This window comes from Ovis aries, chromosome 5, assembly GCF_016772045.2.
Source record: "Ovis aries strain OAR_USU_Benz2616 breed Rambouillet chromosome 5, ARS-UI_Ramb_v3.0, whole genome shotgun sequence".
NCBI classification, from domain to species: Eukaryota; Metazoa; Chordata; class Mammalia; order Artiodactyla; family Bovidae; genus Ovis; species Ovis aries.
In genome coordinates, this window is record NC_056058.1 from 81,080,825 (window position 1) to 81,098,830 (window position 18,006).

Here is an 18,006-nt window from a genome sequence, read left to right on the forward strand (position 1 = left end):
AAGCTGTGCCCTCTAAATAATGCTAAATGAAGGGCTAAAGAAATCATACTACCCAGTAATGCTTTAATGTAACACTTTACTTTTTGGTGGCTCAGCAGTAAAGAATCCATCTGCCAATGCCGGAGATGCATGTTTGATCCCTGGGTCAGAAAGCTTCGCTGGAGAAGGAAATGGCAACCCACTCCAGTATTCTTGCCTGGAAAATAAGATGGACAGAGGAGCCTGGAGGGCTATAGTTCATGAGGTTGCAAAGAGTCGGACACAACTGAATAACTAATCAATTCTTGCATATCATCTTAGACAAGGTCCCTTCTGCTCAAGAACAGTCTTAGTATTAAACCTTGTCACTTGATAGGGAATTAAGGGCACCACATCTGAACAGTGAACTTGTTTTTATTTAAGCACTTTTCTAAAGGAGATCAGTCCTGGGTATTCTTTGGAAGAAATGATGCTAAAGCTGAAACTCCAATATTTTGGCCACCTCATGAGAAGAGTTGACTCATTGGAAAAGACTCTGATGATGGGAGGGATTGGGGGCAGGAGGAGAAGGGGATGACAGAGGATGAGATGGCTGGATGGCATCACTGACTCAATGGACATGGGTTTGGGTGAACTCCAGGAGTTGGTGATGGACAGGGAGGCCTGGCTTGCTGCACTTCATGGGGTCGCAAAGAGTCAGACATGACTGAGCGACTGAACTGAACTGAACTGATGGAAACCCATAGGACCTTTCAGTATTAGTACCAAGCAGGTTTGTGTGTGATTTGGCCATAATAATACAAGAGGTTTGCTGGAAAAGTTAAGATGATACCTTTCATCTGTGTAAAAACTTAAACATTAAAGAAACATGATTTAATTTTATGTTACCCTTAGACTTTTTTCTCCAAGGCTGTTCAATGTATTCCAAGTAAGTATGGGAAAAAATTTAAAGTAAACTTTTCTGTTTGAATGTCAGTAACCCATATTGTTTTAGATGTGCTTACATTCAAGTCATTGTACCAGTAATAGACTCTTGCACTCAAGAATCCATTTTTAAATACCAGAAATATCCAGAAACTGTCTTCCACATTGAAAATTCAGAAGGGATGGAAATATTAACAAATATGTTCCTTTTTATTGGAGTATAAAGTGCTTGAGAAGGACTTTAGCAAGAAAATTAAAAACCTTTTTTAAATTTAGCTACATATGTAGTTTAAATATATAAATCTATTCGAGGATACTACAGATTCCTGGCACTGCTAACCAGATGAACAAGATAAATTATAGTAGATTTGAATCATAGTAGATTTGGGGATAATACTATTGCTGATTTAGTTACACTACAGATATACTCCTTTTGTTGCTGTTGTTGATAACTTTACAAAATATAGGAAATGGGAGTTGGTAGGTGTTTACAATTTGAAGTCAACTGTATCAGAGCAAGGATGAGTTAAATGTCTTTTCTTGAAACAATGCATTTCTGCGGTTTGACACAAAGAAAAATAGCTAAGATTCTACAACTCAGAAGAATCAAGAGATACTGCAGTAACACAAAATTGACTTTTAATTTTTGTTTACCAGTTCATTGTATCTTACAGAAAATGAAAACATTTTTTTTTTTTTTTTGGTAATACAGATATGGTTCTTCTCAGATTTGTACTCAGTAGGTATTAAATGCCTTTAAATACTGACTTCCTTTTAATCAGGTGGCTTAATAATGACTTTTGTATTTTTCATTTCTTTCATTGTACATCATTGCTGTGCTGGCAGTAGTGAGCTACGGTACAGTTAACTTCTCAACACGACTATGTCAGTTATCCACTGATCATTCTTTATGTATTCTATGCTGAGAATGAATAAGTGATTCCCTCTTCATCCTTCCCTCCTTAGTGGTCAACTACTCCTTGAGACCACCATATTCTTTGGAGCACTGAAATCAAGAAACCCAGTATGGCTGCCAGCAACCAAATTGGAATCTCCTTTGAGACTACTTCTAATTGCCAAAATAATAAGCGACTATATTATTGCATAAAATAAAACTTTAACAGGTACCGGCCCCCTTTCTATGAAAGAAAGTTTAAATTTACAAATACCATAGTTGACTAGAAATTACTGTGATAAAACATGGCAGCAGTTGGTAAAAGATGGCTTCCAGTGTTAATGTAACTAACTTGTTTTCATTCTTATACTGCCTTTTATAGGTATCATTTCTTCTTGTCTATTTTTTCAAATGTAGGCTTGTCAGTTAAATATGCAGATATACTTTGTTCCTTAAATGGGCCAAGTGTTAATTATGAATGAAATGATCAAAGCAAGATTTCCTAACCAGACTCCCATCTCATCCCTCTGTTGTTCTTAGTACCCAAGTCTGAGTAGCAATTGTTGAATTAGCCAGTGTTAGCCAGTGTTGTACCAACTTTCCATTAGGAACTGTTAGTATAACCTTTTTTTTTTTAGACTCTCTCAGTGAAATATCTTGAGGAATGAAATAGGAAAATAGATATTTGGTGAAAATGGCAAAATAAGAACATTAAAAAGAAACTCTTATTCAAGGAGGAGTCCAAAAGGGTATGGGAATTCTGATCCTTTGGGAGAAGTCAGAAGCTAAAAATTCTGCCCAGCAGTGTTCATTCTGTTAAGACTTTTTTTTTTCCCAAGCATGGAAAAATGGTGTGCAGTCAGTATAGACTTTAGTCAGCTAACAGTCACTCCAAAGATGTTTATCAGCACCAATTCCTATACTAGTAAGTATTCAAAAGTTAAGAAATGTTACTATGCTTAATATTATAAAGGTAGAGTTTTGCAGCAATAACTGAAATTTGTATATCTGCTTCAGTAGAAATTCCTTTCCACTTGTACTTCCAATAATATTCTCGTAATGTGAGTAATAATCATTCAAGTATGGATTTCCTCCAGTGAGCTGAACCCACTTTTGAGGTACTAGAGTCACTGTTTTGGAGATAGTCCCTCTTTAAATAATATATTCATATTATCTTAGACCATTCAGGTATTTTTAATTTAGAAGTTTGAATTCTATTTGTATCAGCAGTGTTTGAGTTAAACTACACAATCTCTTTGGATTTATATTTTTGTACAATTTGCATATCCAACCTACTGTAAAAATGTGCATGCATACATTCTCATCTGTTAATAGTAAAGCATCTGAAAATTTCCAGATATGCTTTTGACAGAAGAAATCATCTACTTTTATTTACAATATTCTGCCTAGATAATATGTGAGTATAGTTATGGTTTCATGGACTTCCAATTGTCCTATACCTTCCACACACATAACTCTACATTTATAGAGTAGATTTATTAGAATTATTACAGAGCTTTGAAGGCAACCACAATCAATTCAGGAAACAGATTTATTTACTCATGTTCATGGGAGGAAAATCTACATAAAAACATTCATGAAAGCATATCAGCTATGTCATACTTGGATTATTATACTAAATCCCATTTATTAGAACTCATTGTGAAACAATGGGAAACCATGAAATGTAATTTGAATACAAATATTGGTCCCTGTGGGGTTTCAACACTCATAAAAATATAGGAAAACCGAGCTTTATTTAAGATTGGAGCTGCTAATGGGGAAAGTTGTTTTTTGAAGCTGGTCTTACCCTTTCATATAAAGCCCTGAAGATTTTAGTGTAAACTCTTTGACAGCTTCAGCATTTCATTTACGCCTGATGATGATCAGCAAGAAAGTGACATCCATCACTGTTCACATTTTCTATATGGAGAAAGGTTAAAACTACTTTGTTGACTTTTTCACCCAAACACAGGCACCAGTTGGACTTCCTAGTCTATATACAAATAGGAATAATAAGAATTCTGAAAGTTGGGTTCTTATTTCTTGGTTAGGCAAGTATAGTTATTTATTCCTTCTATGATTTAAATTTTTGTCATGTCATGTAAATAAGAAGGAAATATTAAATATTTTAAAGTTAATTTTATAGGACAATATCACTTCATAGGCTAACATAAAATCAAGCTGCTAAATTTTACAATTTTTCTGTCCAGCAGTTTATCTATATAACTGCCCTGAGTAGATGCTAAATGCTGCTTAGCAAACGGCCCTTAGAATTTAAATATAATTCAGTAAAGCTACTCAAAAGAAAACAGTTCTTCTCAGGCATGTATAATTTTAATTAGAAGAAGGTAGGAATCTCTCATTGGTTAAATATGATCTGCTTATCTTAGTTTCATACTTCATACAAATGGGGGTCTTAAGGGGTTTTAACTGTGCTTGTCATACATTGGAGTCCATCTGCTTTTTTTTTTTTTTTTTTTTGGTCAGAAAGGCAGAATTTTAAAGAGTAAAATATTCTGACTATTGGAGCTTTGAAATATTTTAGAAAAGTGTAGATTGTTCCCTTGTGAAACTAAGTGTTGTGCAACCTCTCAGAACCTCAGTTTATGTAAAGAAGCCTATATTTCAAATCTGTTGTCTCTAATCTGTTTATTGTAGTGCATTTCAAAATTGTACAAACGTGTAAAATTTGTGCTTGTGGCAGCTGCTGCTCTGAGTAGCTTTACTTTCCTTAGTTTAATCCTAGCAATCCTCAAGCTATTGCATGCCCCGATCATGAAAGGATACTTCATTGGGATGATGTAGCCGAAACAGTTTGGCTCTAAAACCTCCATATGTAGTGCTTCCCTTAAAATTATATTAATTTATAATATATATTGAATGATAATAGCTTTACAAAAACAAATTAATGAATTGGTCTTTATGAAAATGACTTTTTACAGTAAGTAAAAAAGGGTTATCACAGTTTTGGTAACTTGCATGAGTTCATATTGAAAAAAAAAAACAACCTTTCATTTCACATGTTCTTAATGACTTTCAAACTGACGTGCTTTAGGGTCACGCTCAGTTGTATGCTCTGAAGCAGTAGACACCATACAGCTTATGCTTTTTATCTGGGAAACCCACGAAGCGCACCGCAGCCTCGCTAGGACTGCAGCGCCTTCTTGGCCTAGAGATGGGGTAGCGGACACTGCCGTCCGCCAACCAGCCTGCATCGCAACGGTCATATCCCAGAAGTTTCCAGGCAGCGAATATCTGGCCCACTTTAGCAATCTGAGCACCATCATTGAGACAAGCCTGCACCGCTTCGTCATAGGTCAGCTTGGTGGGGTGGATCAGGTAGTAAAATCGGCCTGCAGAGAGAAGGAAAGAGGGTCAGTGGGCCTGTCTGGAGCTTAGCCCAAAAGAGATGGAAAGAGCCTCAAATGGAAGTGTTTCTCAATGCGGGGGTATATAGAGCAGTGTCTGTAGAGGTTCTGAAACAGGCTAGTCAGTTAAAGGCAGTAACCCTAGATCTCTCTCCATTAAATTAGTTTTTTCCTTGCCCCTTAATGTGTGTTCAGACATGCCCTTTTAGAGTGGTGAAAAAGAAAAGGGAAATGACAGATGCAGTCTCTGTTAGCCAATTAGTGGCTAAAAGGGCCCTTCTGTGGCATTAGAGAAGACAGAATTCCATGTTAAAAGCAAGAGCTATTTAAATTCTAGCTGTAGCAAGACTGAAGCCCAGCACAAGTTTCTGGAGAGCCAAAATTTGAATGTGAAAGGATCAAAAAACATTCCTGACAGAAAAGTCCATTTAAAAAAAATCAAAAGCCCTCAAGTCCTTTTCATTACAGGTATCAATAAGGCATTATTCTTATTCAAAGACTACAGTATGAAAATGCAAAACATACAGGAAGTCACTTGCCATAAATAGTGCGGACTTAGAATGTGAACCCAGTCTGTTCACTCACTAGCAGAGAGGAAAGGAGTAAGTTGTTTTTTCCAACTTCCCTCTGTGGGAGCTCTGACACCTAACCATTTCTTGATTTCACAAAAAAGAGCAAGTTAGCCTCAACCACTTACCTCAGTAGTGTTCATTACCGAGATTCCTTCAATTTGTACTAAATATGCATAAAAAGTATAAAACATGACGCTGACTAACTAAAGTCACAGGCACCTACCAGTGCAAGATTTTCTCAGACTTTTAGTTTCAGGTGGAATAGGATCAGACTCTTACCAGGTTACACATTGTCATGTGATACCCTCCTGAAAAGTGAAAGTCGCTCAGTCGTGTCCAACTCTTTGGGAGCCCATGGACTATACAGAATACTGGAGTGGGTAGCCTTTCCCTTCTCCAGGGGATCTTCCCAACCCAGGGATTAAACCCAGGTCTCCCACATTGCAGGCGGATTCTTTACCAGCTGAGCCACAAGGGAAGCCCAAGAATACTGGAGTGGGTAGCCTATCCCTTCTCCAGTGGATCTTCCCAACCCAGGAATCGAACCAGGGTCTCCTGCATTGCAGGTGGATTTTTTACCAACTGAAGTATCAAGGAAGCCCGGATACCCTCCTGTCTCTCTTCAAATATAGATTATTGAAGTCTAAATTAGTGCTTGTCAGTTCTTTCTAGACTAAAAGGGTATAATTTGGAGAATGGGTAGTGGTCACGGGAGCATTAATAGAGGGTTAGCTCTATTACCTGTACCCAAGGCTGGCAAACTATAGCACATGAGTCCAATGACGTTTTATTAGAACACAGCCACAGCCATCTGTTTAAGATTGTTCGTGGTGGCTTTTGTGTTGTAGTACACAAAGCTACTCTTGCCTGGAAGATCCCATGGGCGGAGGACCCTGGTAGGCTGCAGTCCATGGGGTTGCTAAGAGTTGGACACGACTGAGTGACTTCACTTTTACTTTTCACTTTCACGCATTGGAGAAGGAAACGGTAACCCACTCCTGTGTTCTTGCCTGGAGAATCCCAGGGACGGGGGAACCTGGTGGGCTGCCGTCTATGGGGTCGCACAGGGTCAGACATGACTGAAGCGACTTAGCAGCAGCATACAAAGCTACATGAAGCAGTTGGAACAGAGAGCATATGGCCCAAAAAGCCAAACATATTTCCTGTCTGACCTTTTGTTGATCCCTGATTCCTTTCTGTTTTCCCCATAGCATATCAACAGGCAACTAAAATGTAAAATAATGGGACCTGGGCCAGCCTCATGGGTTTGCCACTTGCACAGTTACATTGGGCCTTATGCTTGATTGAATGTTCTACTGTGTCATCTTAAGATTTTTAATAATTTTTTTTAACAAGGAGCCCACATTTTCATTTTGCACTAGGCCCCACTGTCACATCACTGGTTCTGGAAGAAGCAAGATAGGGTTGGGAGTTGTGCTGAATTCAACTGATCAGTCATCAGTACCGATGCAACCTGGATCTCTCACTTCTGCTTTTGCCTCCAGTGTTATTTCTACTTAATTTTCTTGCAAAGTTCTCTTAATCAGAGCTCTCTCTTTATCCAAGCTCTCTATCCTAAGCTTTGCTGATGATCTATGAATAAATTGACACTGTAATTTAAAGAAGAGCATGACACTGATGCCACCCTTACTTCAGTGGAGAGATCTACATCCTATGGAGGGCACAGAGTGGCAGCAGCATCTTTGGCAGTAAGAAAAAGACTCCATAAAGCATGACAAACTATTTTACAGCAACAGTTGGATGCAATAAAACCAAATAATCATGGAAATATGTACTTGTGCTTGGAATCTGTGTGGATTTTTAAAAATTATGATATTACAGAGCTTGTTTTATATGAAGCAATACTTCAAAGATTTTTCTTTTTTTAAGTAGATAAGATTAAAATTTCAATGTCATATCATAGTATGTATTGGTCTCTGGGATAGCAAACAAGGTAGTATGGTTAACATCTTACCATTGAAGTTGGATGTAAAACAGAAGACATCATATCTGCTTTTATCTTTGTCCCAAAACCCGTAGTTCCTGACGCCAGGCACTGTGTTCTGGCCTCCACAGGGTTCTCTGGGTTTTGTGATGGGATATTGCACAGACCCATCACTGAGCCAGCCAGCGTTGCACCAGTCCAGCCCACTCCGCCAGGCATCATACAGCTGATCAAAGGAGGCAATCACAGCATCCTGGTCCAGACAAGCCTGCTGTGCCTCATGAAAATTGAGATTGTAGCGCCCCAATCTTGGAAAATAAGGGAACACTACACCTGTCCAAAGGAGAAAGCAAGGACTTGTTAGTGGCACAAATAGTAAGAACTATAAGCAAATCCCACTTGGGTGGGGAAAACAGAATCACCATCAGATGAAATAGCAGCTTTTTGTTCAATTTGCAGTGTTTTCTAATGGTCCCATTTCCCTTCAAATAGACTCTCAGCTCTGAGCATTTCACAATGAGCTATTTGGTCTGGTAACTTCAGTGATTTACCTGTTTTGCTAAGCATTCAACTCAAGCCTCATAATTCTCCTTTCTGAAATGATTCATCTGCAAATTATAGTTTTCAAGTTGCCCTCCCGGTGAACTTACCTTTTGCATATCTAACAAAAACCTAATTAAGAAGTCTTATTTCATATTAATAGGGTAATTTTTTACAGTGAGGCACTTCCATAAAAAGCATCCTGGCTCTTTTATTCATTTGTCTCAGCTTTTACTGTAGCTTAACTTAACCTTATTTTTTTCTCTCCTTGAACAATACAACAAAATAAGAGCTTTCATTTTAAAATATTTCTATTACTATCTTTTCAGCTTCTGTATTCATGCATTGCAAACTGAAACTAAGCTTTTCTAAACATTGATATTGCAAATAGAAAGCAAAAGGCTTTAGAAGCTTGTCCTATACAAGGTAGGTACAAAATAGACATCTGCCAAAGAATTAAATATTTTAGAGGACAAAAACCCTTAGTAAATGTAGCACTTGGTGAAGATTTGGCACTTGACTTTGCCTGGGAATATGCAACAGTTTTCCAAAGCATTTCTTTAGGTTGGTTCAAATCAGATTATTACGGGAGGTGATTGAGCTGTCTCACAACTTTCTGCACAGTTTCTTTAAAGAATAAGGGTTGCATCATAAAAATGCAAAGTTGTATCATTTGTTGGACTTTATGAAGGACCACTGAGTCAAAATGTCTCCTCCATGGTTGCTAAAAGAAAATTAATTTTGCCTTGAATTTTTTATTATAATGAGTAATAATTCATATTTTAGCATGTGGAATGTAAAAAACTGTCTGACTCACACAGTAATTTGGTGGATTATACCAAATGTGCTATTTTACGAGACTGCAGACCCTGTGCAAAATGATGCACAATCTACTAAGGAAATGTTCTCTTTTATCAATTGTCCTGGAATATTCTACAGGAAGAAATTTCAAGAGCCTAAATCAAGTCATGTCCACTGAAGGCCTCTGCAGGACACATTTGTCCCTGCAGGGCAGTCCAGCTGGCACCATCCACTAGAGGCAGAGATCCAGGAAGGCTTCCTGATCTCATCCTGCCTTCTCAGGTTCTTGGCTGAGAGATCTGTAAGCTGACTTGAAGCCAAAAGTAAGGAGGAAAAGACTCTCTTGGTTGCCTCTGCCCCCTGTAGAGATGAGGGGATGGGGGTGGGGAAAGCCTGGAGGCGACTCCTTCTAAGAAGGGCTGTGCCCAGGCATCCAACTAAGAGCCCAGACAGCACTGAGGAGACGCTTTAGTGTTCCCAGTCTCCTCACGCTTTGCATCCTCTTTTCTCAGCATGCCCAGGAATGCCAATGGAAAGGAAAATATTTCATTTTTCCAGGAGAGCTTTCCTTGGCAGCTAGACCTTAAGTGAGAGAAAATCTCAACGTATACAAACCTAGATTCAACCATTTAGGTTGAATTCCATTTCCCAAATAGCTTGAGATGGTAACAGTGGAGAAAGCAGGCTATTTTAATTTGTAATAGTTTTAAAGACCTAGGCAACCTCTCAAGTTTTAATTCACCAGACTGATTTGGTGAACTCCCATAGGCATTGTGGAAATTTTTTCTTTAGTCATTTGTCCTTGATTAACCATTGAATTATGTTTGATTTAGTTCCCAAAACAGTGTAATATATTTTTTAGTTCCTTTTACATTTAACATAATTTTATGCAATCATTTCTCAAAGTCAAAGTGTAACCCTATATTAAAATTTCACCTTTTTTCAATGGTGAGAGTAAATGGTCAAGTTACAGTAACTCAAAAAATTTACTTAGCAGATTTTGATCAATGTTTGATGCTGGAAAGAACAAATTCCGAGTAAATCAAGATCAATTTCCACATCCTCACCAACATTTTAAAAGTTTCACTTTATTGTACACATTTCAACAATCAGATGTTTTGTACAAGTGGGGGCATTTCCGGAACATGTTTGTTAGTATTTATTTATTTACTCATTTTACTTCCAGCTAGTTGAGATTTCAACATCTAAGACTATAACTGCAGAAACTTTCTTGGCTCTGTGGAAAAATGTGAAATTCCTACAGTTGATTTATGGAGCAAATGGTGATTACTTTCATCCAGCATTACAAAAATAAGAAAAGTTAAACTTTCATGAGTGAGAAAGAAGGGTATATGATTATTTTCCAAGTATGATTATTTTATACTTATATGTCAAAATATAATCAAAAGCTCTTTACTTTTCCCTGAAAGGCTGGTATGCATTACTACAAAGGGGATTCATAAGAAATATCCATCACATGGAAAAGGATAATATCAAGTGATGTGAGTAGTTTAGTGAATTGAAATATGTTTTAAAAGCACATTCTTTAAGACTTATAATTGCACAGTCCAGTTCATCTTAGTTGTTGGCAAATATCAATTTGTTGGGTATGTGAAAGATTTTCATGCCATGGTGCATATTAAAGCTAAAGGAAATTTCAGTAACTCCATAAAGTAAATATTTTTAATAATAAAAAGGTAGAGGCCATGCAGAACATTTTTACTTTCCACAGTATCTCTCAGAATGCCTTTCAGTGCTACATACATATGTGAAATTAGCTTTCTATTTCTAAAAGTTCTCAGATCATATTTTTGTGAATTGGCCCCATTTTCATGAGTGGAAGACCAATAATACAGTGGAAGATTAGAAGTACAAATATCACGTTTTTCATATCATTATCTATATATTTATTGATTGCTCAAATGAATTCTGTAAGCCAAGCTACTCATGAATTTCTGGGGACACTCTCCTTGTTATATAAGGCTTATCTCTTGCTGGATGTTGTTTCTAGCAGTGTGGGTAATTTGGTAGTAATCAGAGGGCTTTACCCTATCCAAGATTCTACATGAAAAAAATTATGCTTCTATAGCTAATTCCAACTCATATGTAGGTCAGTTTTTCAAAAGGGTTTACTTAAAAAAAAAAAAAATCAGTGTGATTTGAAATACAGACTTTGAAATACAACTAAGAGCAGGCATTATACTGAGTACTCTAGGATACCTTGAGTTTGGGGTGTGGTGTCTTTCTGCAAAAAGTCTATGATTGTATGTGTGTACACACACACACACATATAAAAATACGACTCCAAGACAGAATGCTGCTGCTGCTGCTAAGCTGCTTCAGTCATGTTCGACTCTGTGCGATCCCACAGATGGCAGCCCACCAGGCTCTCCCATCCCTGGGATTCTCCAAGCAAGAATACTGGAGTGGGTTGCCATTGCCTTCTCCGCCAAGACAGAAGAGAATCTTATAACTACAAACCATGCAATTTTGGCATCTTGCAGTAGAACGATTTTTTTTCTAATTGGGAAAATTCTTTGAACGACATAGCATTTAATCTGGTATTAAAGGGCCAATATGATTAAAGGCATTGTACAATTACAGTTGGAAAGGCAGCTTAATTATGACATTTTAAATGATACACTTCCTTGGTCTTATTTATGCATGTTAGAACATTGACAAGGAGCATAAGCAGAACTTGCCTGACTGCGTGATGACCCTATGTAAGCATGTAATTGATAGTGAAAAAAGGTCAGAACCTGGAATAAGATCTAGTAAATGATTACCACAAGGTATCTCTTCTGCTGCATGTGGTTTACCATAGCCTTCCAATTCTTATGTATATAATTGCTGCACTGTGATCATTTATCCAAGACTCAGATAACCATTATATCTACTACTGTAGGCAGGAATCCCTTAGAAGAAATGGAGTAGCCATCTGGTCAACAAAAGAGTCCGAAATGCAGTACTTGGATGCAATCTCAAAAATGACAGAATGAACTCTGTTTTCAAGGCAAACCATTCTATATCACGGTAATCCAAGCCTATGCCCCAACCAGTAACGCTGAAGAAGCTGAAGTTGAACGTCCTATGAAGACCTACAAGACCTTCTAAAACTAACACCCAAAAAGATGTCTTTTTCATTATAGGGCACTGCAGTGTAAAAGTAGAAAGTCAAGAAACACCTGGAGTAACAGGCAAATTTGGCCTTGGAATATGGAATGAAGCAGGGCAAAGACTAATAGAGTTTTGCCAAGAAAATGCACTGGTCATAGCAAACACCCTCTTCCAAAAACACAAGAGAAGACTCTACATATGGACATCACCAGATGGCCAACACTGAAATCAGATTGATTATATTCTTTGCAGCCAAAGATGGAGAAGCTCTATACAGTCACCAAAAACAAGACCGGGAGCTGACTGTGGCTCAGATCAGGAACACCTTATTGACAAATTCAGACTTAAATTGAAGAAAGTAGGGAAAACCACTAGACCATTGAGATATGACCTAAATCAAATCCTTTATGATTATACAGTAGAAGTGAGAAATAGATTTAAGGGCCTAGATCTGATAGATAGAGTGCCTGATGAACTATGGATGGAGGTTCATGACATTGTACAGGAGACAGGGATCAAGACCATCCCCATGGAAAAGAAATGCAAAAAAGCAAAATGGCTGTCTAGGGAGGCCTTACAAATAGCTGTGAAAAGAAGAGAAGTGAAAAGCAAAGAGGAAAAGGAAAGATATAAGCATCTGAATGCAGAGTTCCAAAGAATAGCAAGGAGAGATAGAGCCTACCTCAGTGATCAATGCAAAGAAATAGAGGAAAACAACAGAATGGGAAAGACTAGAGATCTCTTCAAGAAAATTAGAGATACCAAGGGAACATTTCATGCAAAGATGGGCTTGATAGGAGACAGAAATGGTATGGACCTAAGAGAAGCAGGTGATATTAAGAAGAGGTGGCAAGAACACACAGAAGAACTGTACAAAAAAGATCTTCAAGACCAAGATAATCACAATGGTGTGATCACTCATCTAGAGCCAGACATCCTGGAATGTGAAGTCAAGTGGGCCTTAGAAAGCATCACTACGAACAAAGCTAGTGGAGGTGATGGCATTCCAGTTGAGCTATTTCAAATACTAAAGATGATGCTGTGAAAGTGCTGCACTCAATATGCCAGCAAATTGGGAAAACTCAGCAGTGGCCACAGGACTGGAAAAGGTCAGTTTTCATTCCAATCCCAAAGCAAGGCAATGCCAAAGAATGCTCAAACTACCACAAAATTGCACTCATCTCACATGCTAGTAAAGTAATGCTCAAAATTCTCCGAGCCGGGCTTCAGTGATATGTGAACCGTGAACTTCCTGATGTTCAAGCTGGTTTTAGAAAAGGCAGAGGAACCAGATTAAATTGCCAACATCTGCTGGATCATGGAAAAAGCAAGAGAATACCAGAAAAACATCTATTTCTGCTTTATTGACTATGCCAAAGCCTTTGACTGTGTGGATCACAATAAACTGTGGAAAATTCTGAAAGACATGGGAATACCAGACCACCTGACCTGCCTCTTGAGAAACCTATATACAGGTCAGGAAGCAACAGTTAGAACTGAACATGGAACAACAGACTGGTTCCAAATAGGAAAAGGAGTACATCAAGGCTGTATAATGTCACCGTGCTTATTTAACTTACATGCAGAGTACATCATGAGAAATGCTGAACTGGAAGAAACACAAGCTGGAATCAAGATTGCCGGGAGAAATATCAATAAACTCAGATATGCAGATGACACCACCCTTATGGCAGAAAGTGAACAGGAACTAAAAAGCCTCTTGATGAGAGTGAAAGAGGAGAGTGAAAAAGTTGGCTTAAAGCTCAACATTCAGAAAACTAAGATCATGGCATCTGGTCCCATCACTTCATGGGAAATACATAGGGAAGCAGTGGAAACAGTGTCAGACTTTATTTTTTTGGGCTCCAAAATCACTGGAGATGGTGACTGCAGCCATGAAATTAAAAGACGCTTACTTCTTGGAAGGAAAGTTATGACCAACCTAGATAGCATATTCAAAAGCAGAGACATTACTTTGCCAACAAATGTCTGTCTAGTCAAGGCTACGGTTTTTCCTGTGGTCATGTATGGATGTGAGAGTTGGACTGTGAAGAAAGCTGAGTGCCGAAGAATTGATGCTTTTGAACTGTGGTGTTGGAGAAGACTCTTGAGAGTCCCTTGGACTCAAGGAGATCCAACCAGTCCATTCTAAAGGAAATCAGTCCTGGGTGTTCATTGGAAGGACTGATGCTAAAGCTGAAACTCCAGTACTTTGGCCACCTCATGTGAAGAGTTGACTCATTGGAAAAGACTCTGATGCTGGGAGGGATTGAGGGCAGGAGGAGAAGGGGACGACAGAGGATGAGATGGCTGGATGGCATCACCGACTCGATGGACATGAGTCTGAGTGAACTCCAGGAGCTGGTGATGGACAGGGAAGCCTGGCGTGCTGTGATTAACGGGGTCGCAAAGAGTCGGACATGACGGAGTGACTGAGCTGAACTGAGGTGGAAATTGTCAAGTCCTTCATAGTGTCTGTTCTTAGCAATCATGATTCGTCAGATTTCATTCGATGATTGTACTGTGGCTATCGTTAAAATTTTTGTATTTTTATTTTTTAATGAATTCTTATCTCAAGTTGAAATATATAGGTAAAATAATACCCTGGATTTTTCTTGAAAATTATTCAGTGGGTATAGCAGGCTAAAGTAAGATTGGCTATCTGATGACACTTTTTGAAGCTGGATGATTATATATAGAGACACATTATACTCTTCATCATAGTCTTTCTCCTCTTTCAAACATTTGAAATTGGTGATAATGAAAAGTAAAAAAAAAAATTTCTCCCACCCTATTGCCATGCTGAGCCTTAAATCAGTCAAACTGGATGCTAACTACCTGTGGCATCTGTTACTCACATTTTGGCCTTTGAAGAGTTTCTCCTTCAACCTGTGAGGTTCTCTTTCCCATCTTGTCATGCTATCTATGCTATGAAGGTACAAAGTTCACCTCTCATGGTCCATATCAAGTGTCTCTTCCTTTAGAGTGCTTTCCATTGCATGGCCCTTCCTTTGCATGCAGACTTTTTTGTATTGAAAGTATAAACCCATTGTATCAAACATTCACTCACTTATAAACTATTTACTGGAGAAGCGAATGGCAAACCACTTCAGTATTCTTGCCTTGAGAACCCCATGAACAATATGAAAAGGCAAAAAATATGACACTGAAAGATGAACTCCCCAGGTTCAATAGGTGCCCAACATGCTTCTGGAGAAGAATGAGAAACAACTCATTCTTTCTCCAGAAAGAATGAAGAGATGGAGCCAAAGTGAAAACCATGCCCAGTTGTGGATATGACTTATGACAGAAGTAAAGTCCGATGCTGTAGAGAACAATATTGCATAGGAACCTGGAATCTTAGGTCCACGAATCAAGGTAAATTGAAAGTGGTCAAACAGGAGATGGCAAGAGTGAACCTTGACACTTTAGGAATCAGTGAATTAAAATGGACTGGAATGGGTGAATTTAACTCGGATGACCATTATATTCCATTTAGCAGGTGAAAAGTGAAGTTGGACAAGTTTGCAAATATTTACCAAAAAAATGTGATTAGAGTTACAGTAGAAATCTGTGGTCTGAGAACATCATAGCTGGGGGTGGAAGGGATAAGGCTCAGGGTAGCATTGGTCTTTGATCTTATTTTTAAAGGATTGCATTGTCTCCAGTTGTTCAGAAATGGATTCATGTAGATAATGTTAAATGTGGAAATGTCAGTCACTTTAAGGCAGATCCTCTGGTTAATGACTGTTTCTACTCTTCCTATAGTACACAAGAAGATGGAAAAACACTGCAATGAAGGGGATTTAGCAGCTGTAATAGACATACCAATTAACGCAGTATGACTAAAAGACAGTCCCTTGATCGTCTCCCAAATAACTTTGGGGCCTTTAAGAATCTTTAGAAAGCTTCAGAAGAACTGAGGCTGTCAAACACCAGTGCCTTTCTGAAACCTCTACTCTTTTACTACAACAGAAACTTTCTCCTTACTGCAAACCCCCAGATCATAGTAGATAAAAACAATGACTTCACTGAGGGCACTTGAAATCAAATTCTAGTCCTAGCTCTTACTCCTAACCATGTTACCTTTGGAAAGGAGTTTTCCCTAAGTTTCAGCTGTCAAGAGGCATTACTGAAAGTGAGCAAAATAAATATGGATATGATTAGAGCAATTTGTACCTACTTACTTTAACAAGTTCCACCTTATTTTAAAGTTCTTACTTTTGAAAGTATCTTAGAATCTTTAATGGATTGTAAGATTGCTGAATGAAAGGAACCATGTTTTAGAATTTTTTGTTTCTCATGGTACAAAAACAGCACTTTAAAAAATATTTATCAATTAAATTGGTTTCTTGGGCACATTTACTTAGCTCATATGCATATGAGTTATACGGTAAAGAACTATCCTGAAAACATGGAAAACATGGAGATTTGGGAAGGTGCAGGGCTTGTATAGGAAAAATTACTCTTACAGTTCCCCTTCAACATATCTAAGTATGTCTTAAAGGCAGTCTCAGTTTGACTATCAAGCATATTATCCTCTAAAATGTGCTAAATCTCTTTTTCAAAGGGACAGCAGGCTTCATACTCAAAGCCATCATCAAGCAGTTATAATTTAGAAAGACCTTATATTCATTGTACTTATTTTTCTGGTTTCCTTCTATTTCTGGCAAGTTATGTTGTTTTCTATTTATTTAAAATTTATTTTTAAGTAAGTATAAGGAGATAACAAATATGGGCATATGAGTTACTTAAGTTTAGGAAATACTGTGGTATATAAACATGGACTTTAAGAAGAAAAACTACCAACTGATAATATAGTTCAAGCTATTGTTCATAGATTGGAAGCCAATGTACAATATGGATAAGTAACTTGATCTGGTTACAAAACATATACTGACAAAGCTGGGACTAACATAAGCATCTTAGAGTTTCCATTGCCTGATGCCCCTTTGATAAAAGAAAATGACCCTCAATTAATATTTGATGATTACTGTCTTCTCTAAGCCAACTGCTTCTTTCACCTTCAATAATGCCAGTGTTCATGGATATTAAAGTGAATCAATAAACACTCTAAGTATAAGGCGGTGTGCAATCAATCAGGTGCCAAGAACTACAAGTAAGAAAAGGTCACAAAAATGCACATTACAACATCAAGCAATGTATCAGACACACAAAGCTGATAAATCTGTACGCATGTAATGGTACTCTATTGGTTTCAGAAGGTCACATCTTCAGTGCTATGCTAGTGGACAAAATAGATATTTTTCCAAAAGCCACAAATATGTCCTAGAATGTAAAGGAACTTATAGCAAACACACACCTATGGTTTACATAAGGAAGGACTATTCCATTAATGTAGTTAAAATTTGTTCTCTCATGTAAAGAAATGCTCAAATTCATGAATGAAGAGTGTCTAGAGATATATCATCAATTAAGGAGAAGTGTAGAGGGTTTTGGTAGAGGCAAGATGGCACATTTTATTGTTTAGCTTTGTATACATTTTGGTCTTTGAACCTACTGAGAGTGTTGAGAGTGTTAGTTGCTTAGTCGTGCCTGACTCTTGGTGACCCCATGGACTGTAGCCTGCCAGGCTCCGCTGTCCATGAGATTCTCCAGGCAGGAATACTGGAGTGGGTTGCCATTCCCTTCTCCAGGGGCTCTCCCTACCCAGGGATCGAACCTGGGTCTCCCACATTGCAGGCAGATTCTTTACTCTCTGAGCCACCAGGGAAGCTGAACCTACTGAAAGTATTGCATATTTAGAAATAAAAGTCCCTCCAAAATGCCTTGACCATTTGCTATTCAGTATCTAGGAGACTATGGACCATTAAAAAATTTACTTCTTTACAAGAATATTTA

At 38.0% G+C, this 18,006-nt stretch overlaps 1 protein-coding gene across 2 annotated transcripts in view; it reads right to left on the bottom strand.

Moving 5' to 3' along the window:
• Positions 1 to 3,332: 3,332 nt before the first annotated feature.
• Positions 3,333 to 18,006, bottom strand: part of HAPLN1 (hyaluronan and proteoglycan link protein 1) — a 76,973-nt gene continuing 62,299 nt past the window's right edge. For both annotated transcript variants that reach the window (XM_004009071.6, XM_042250733.2), the window contains exons 4-5: positions 7,717 to 8,019; positions 3,333 to 5,154 (exon numbers count right to left, since the gene is read on the bottom strand). In XM_004009071.6, coding sequence (XP_004009120.1) covers positions 4,865 to 5,154; positions 7,717 to 8,019 — 593 coding nt within the window. In that variant the 3' untranslated portion in view covers positions 3,333 to 4,864. The remainder of the gene's footprint in view (positions 5,155 to 7,716; positions 8,020 to 18,006) is intronic.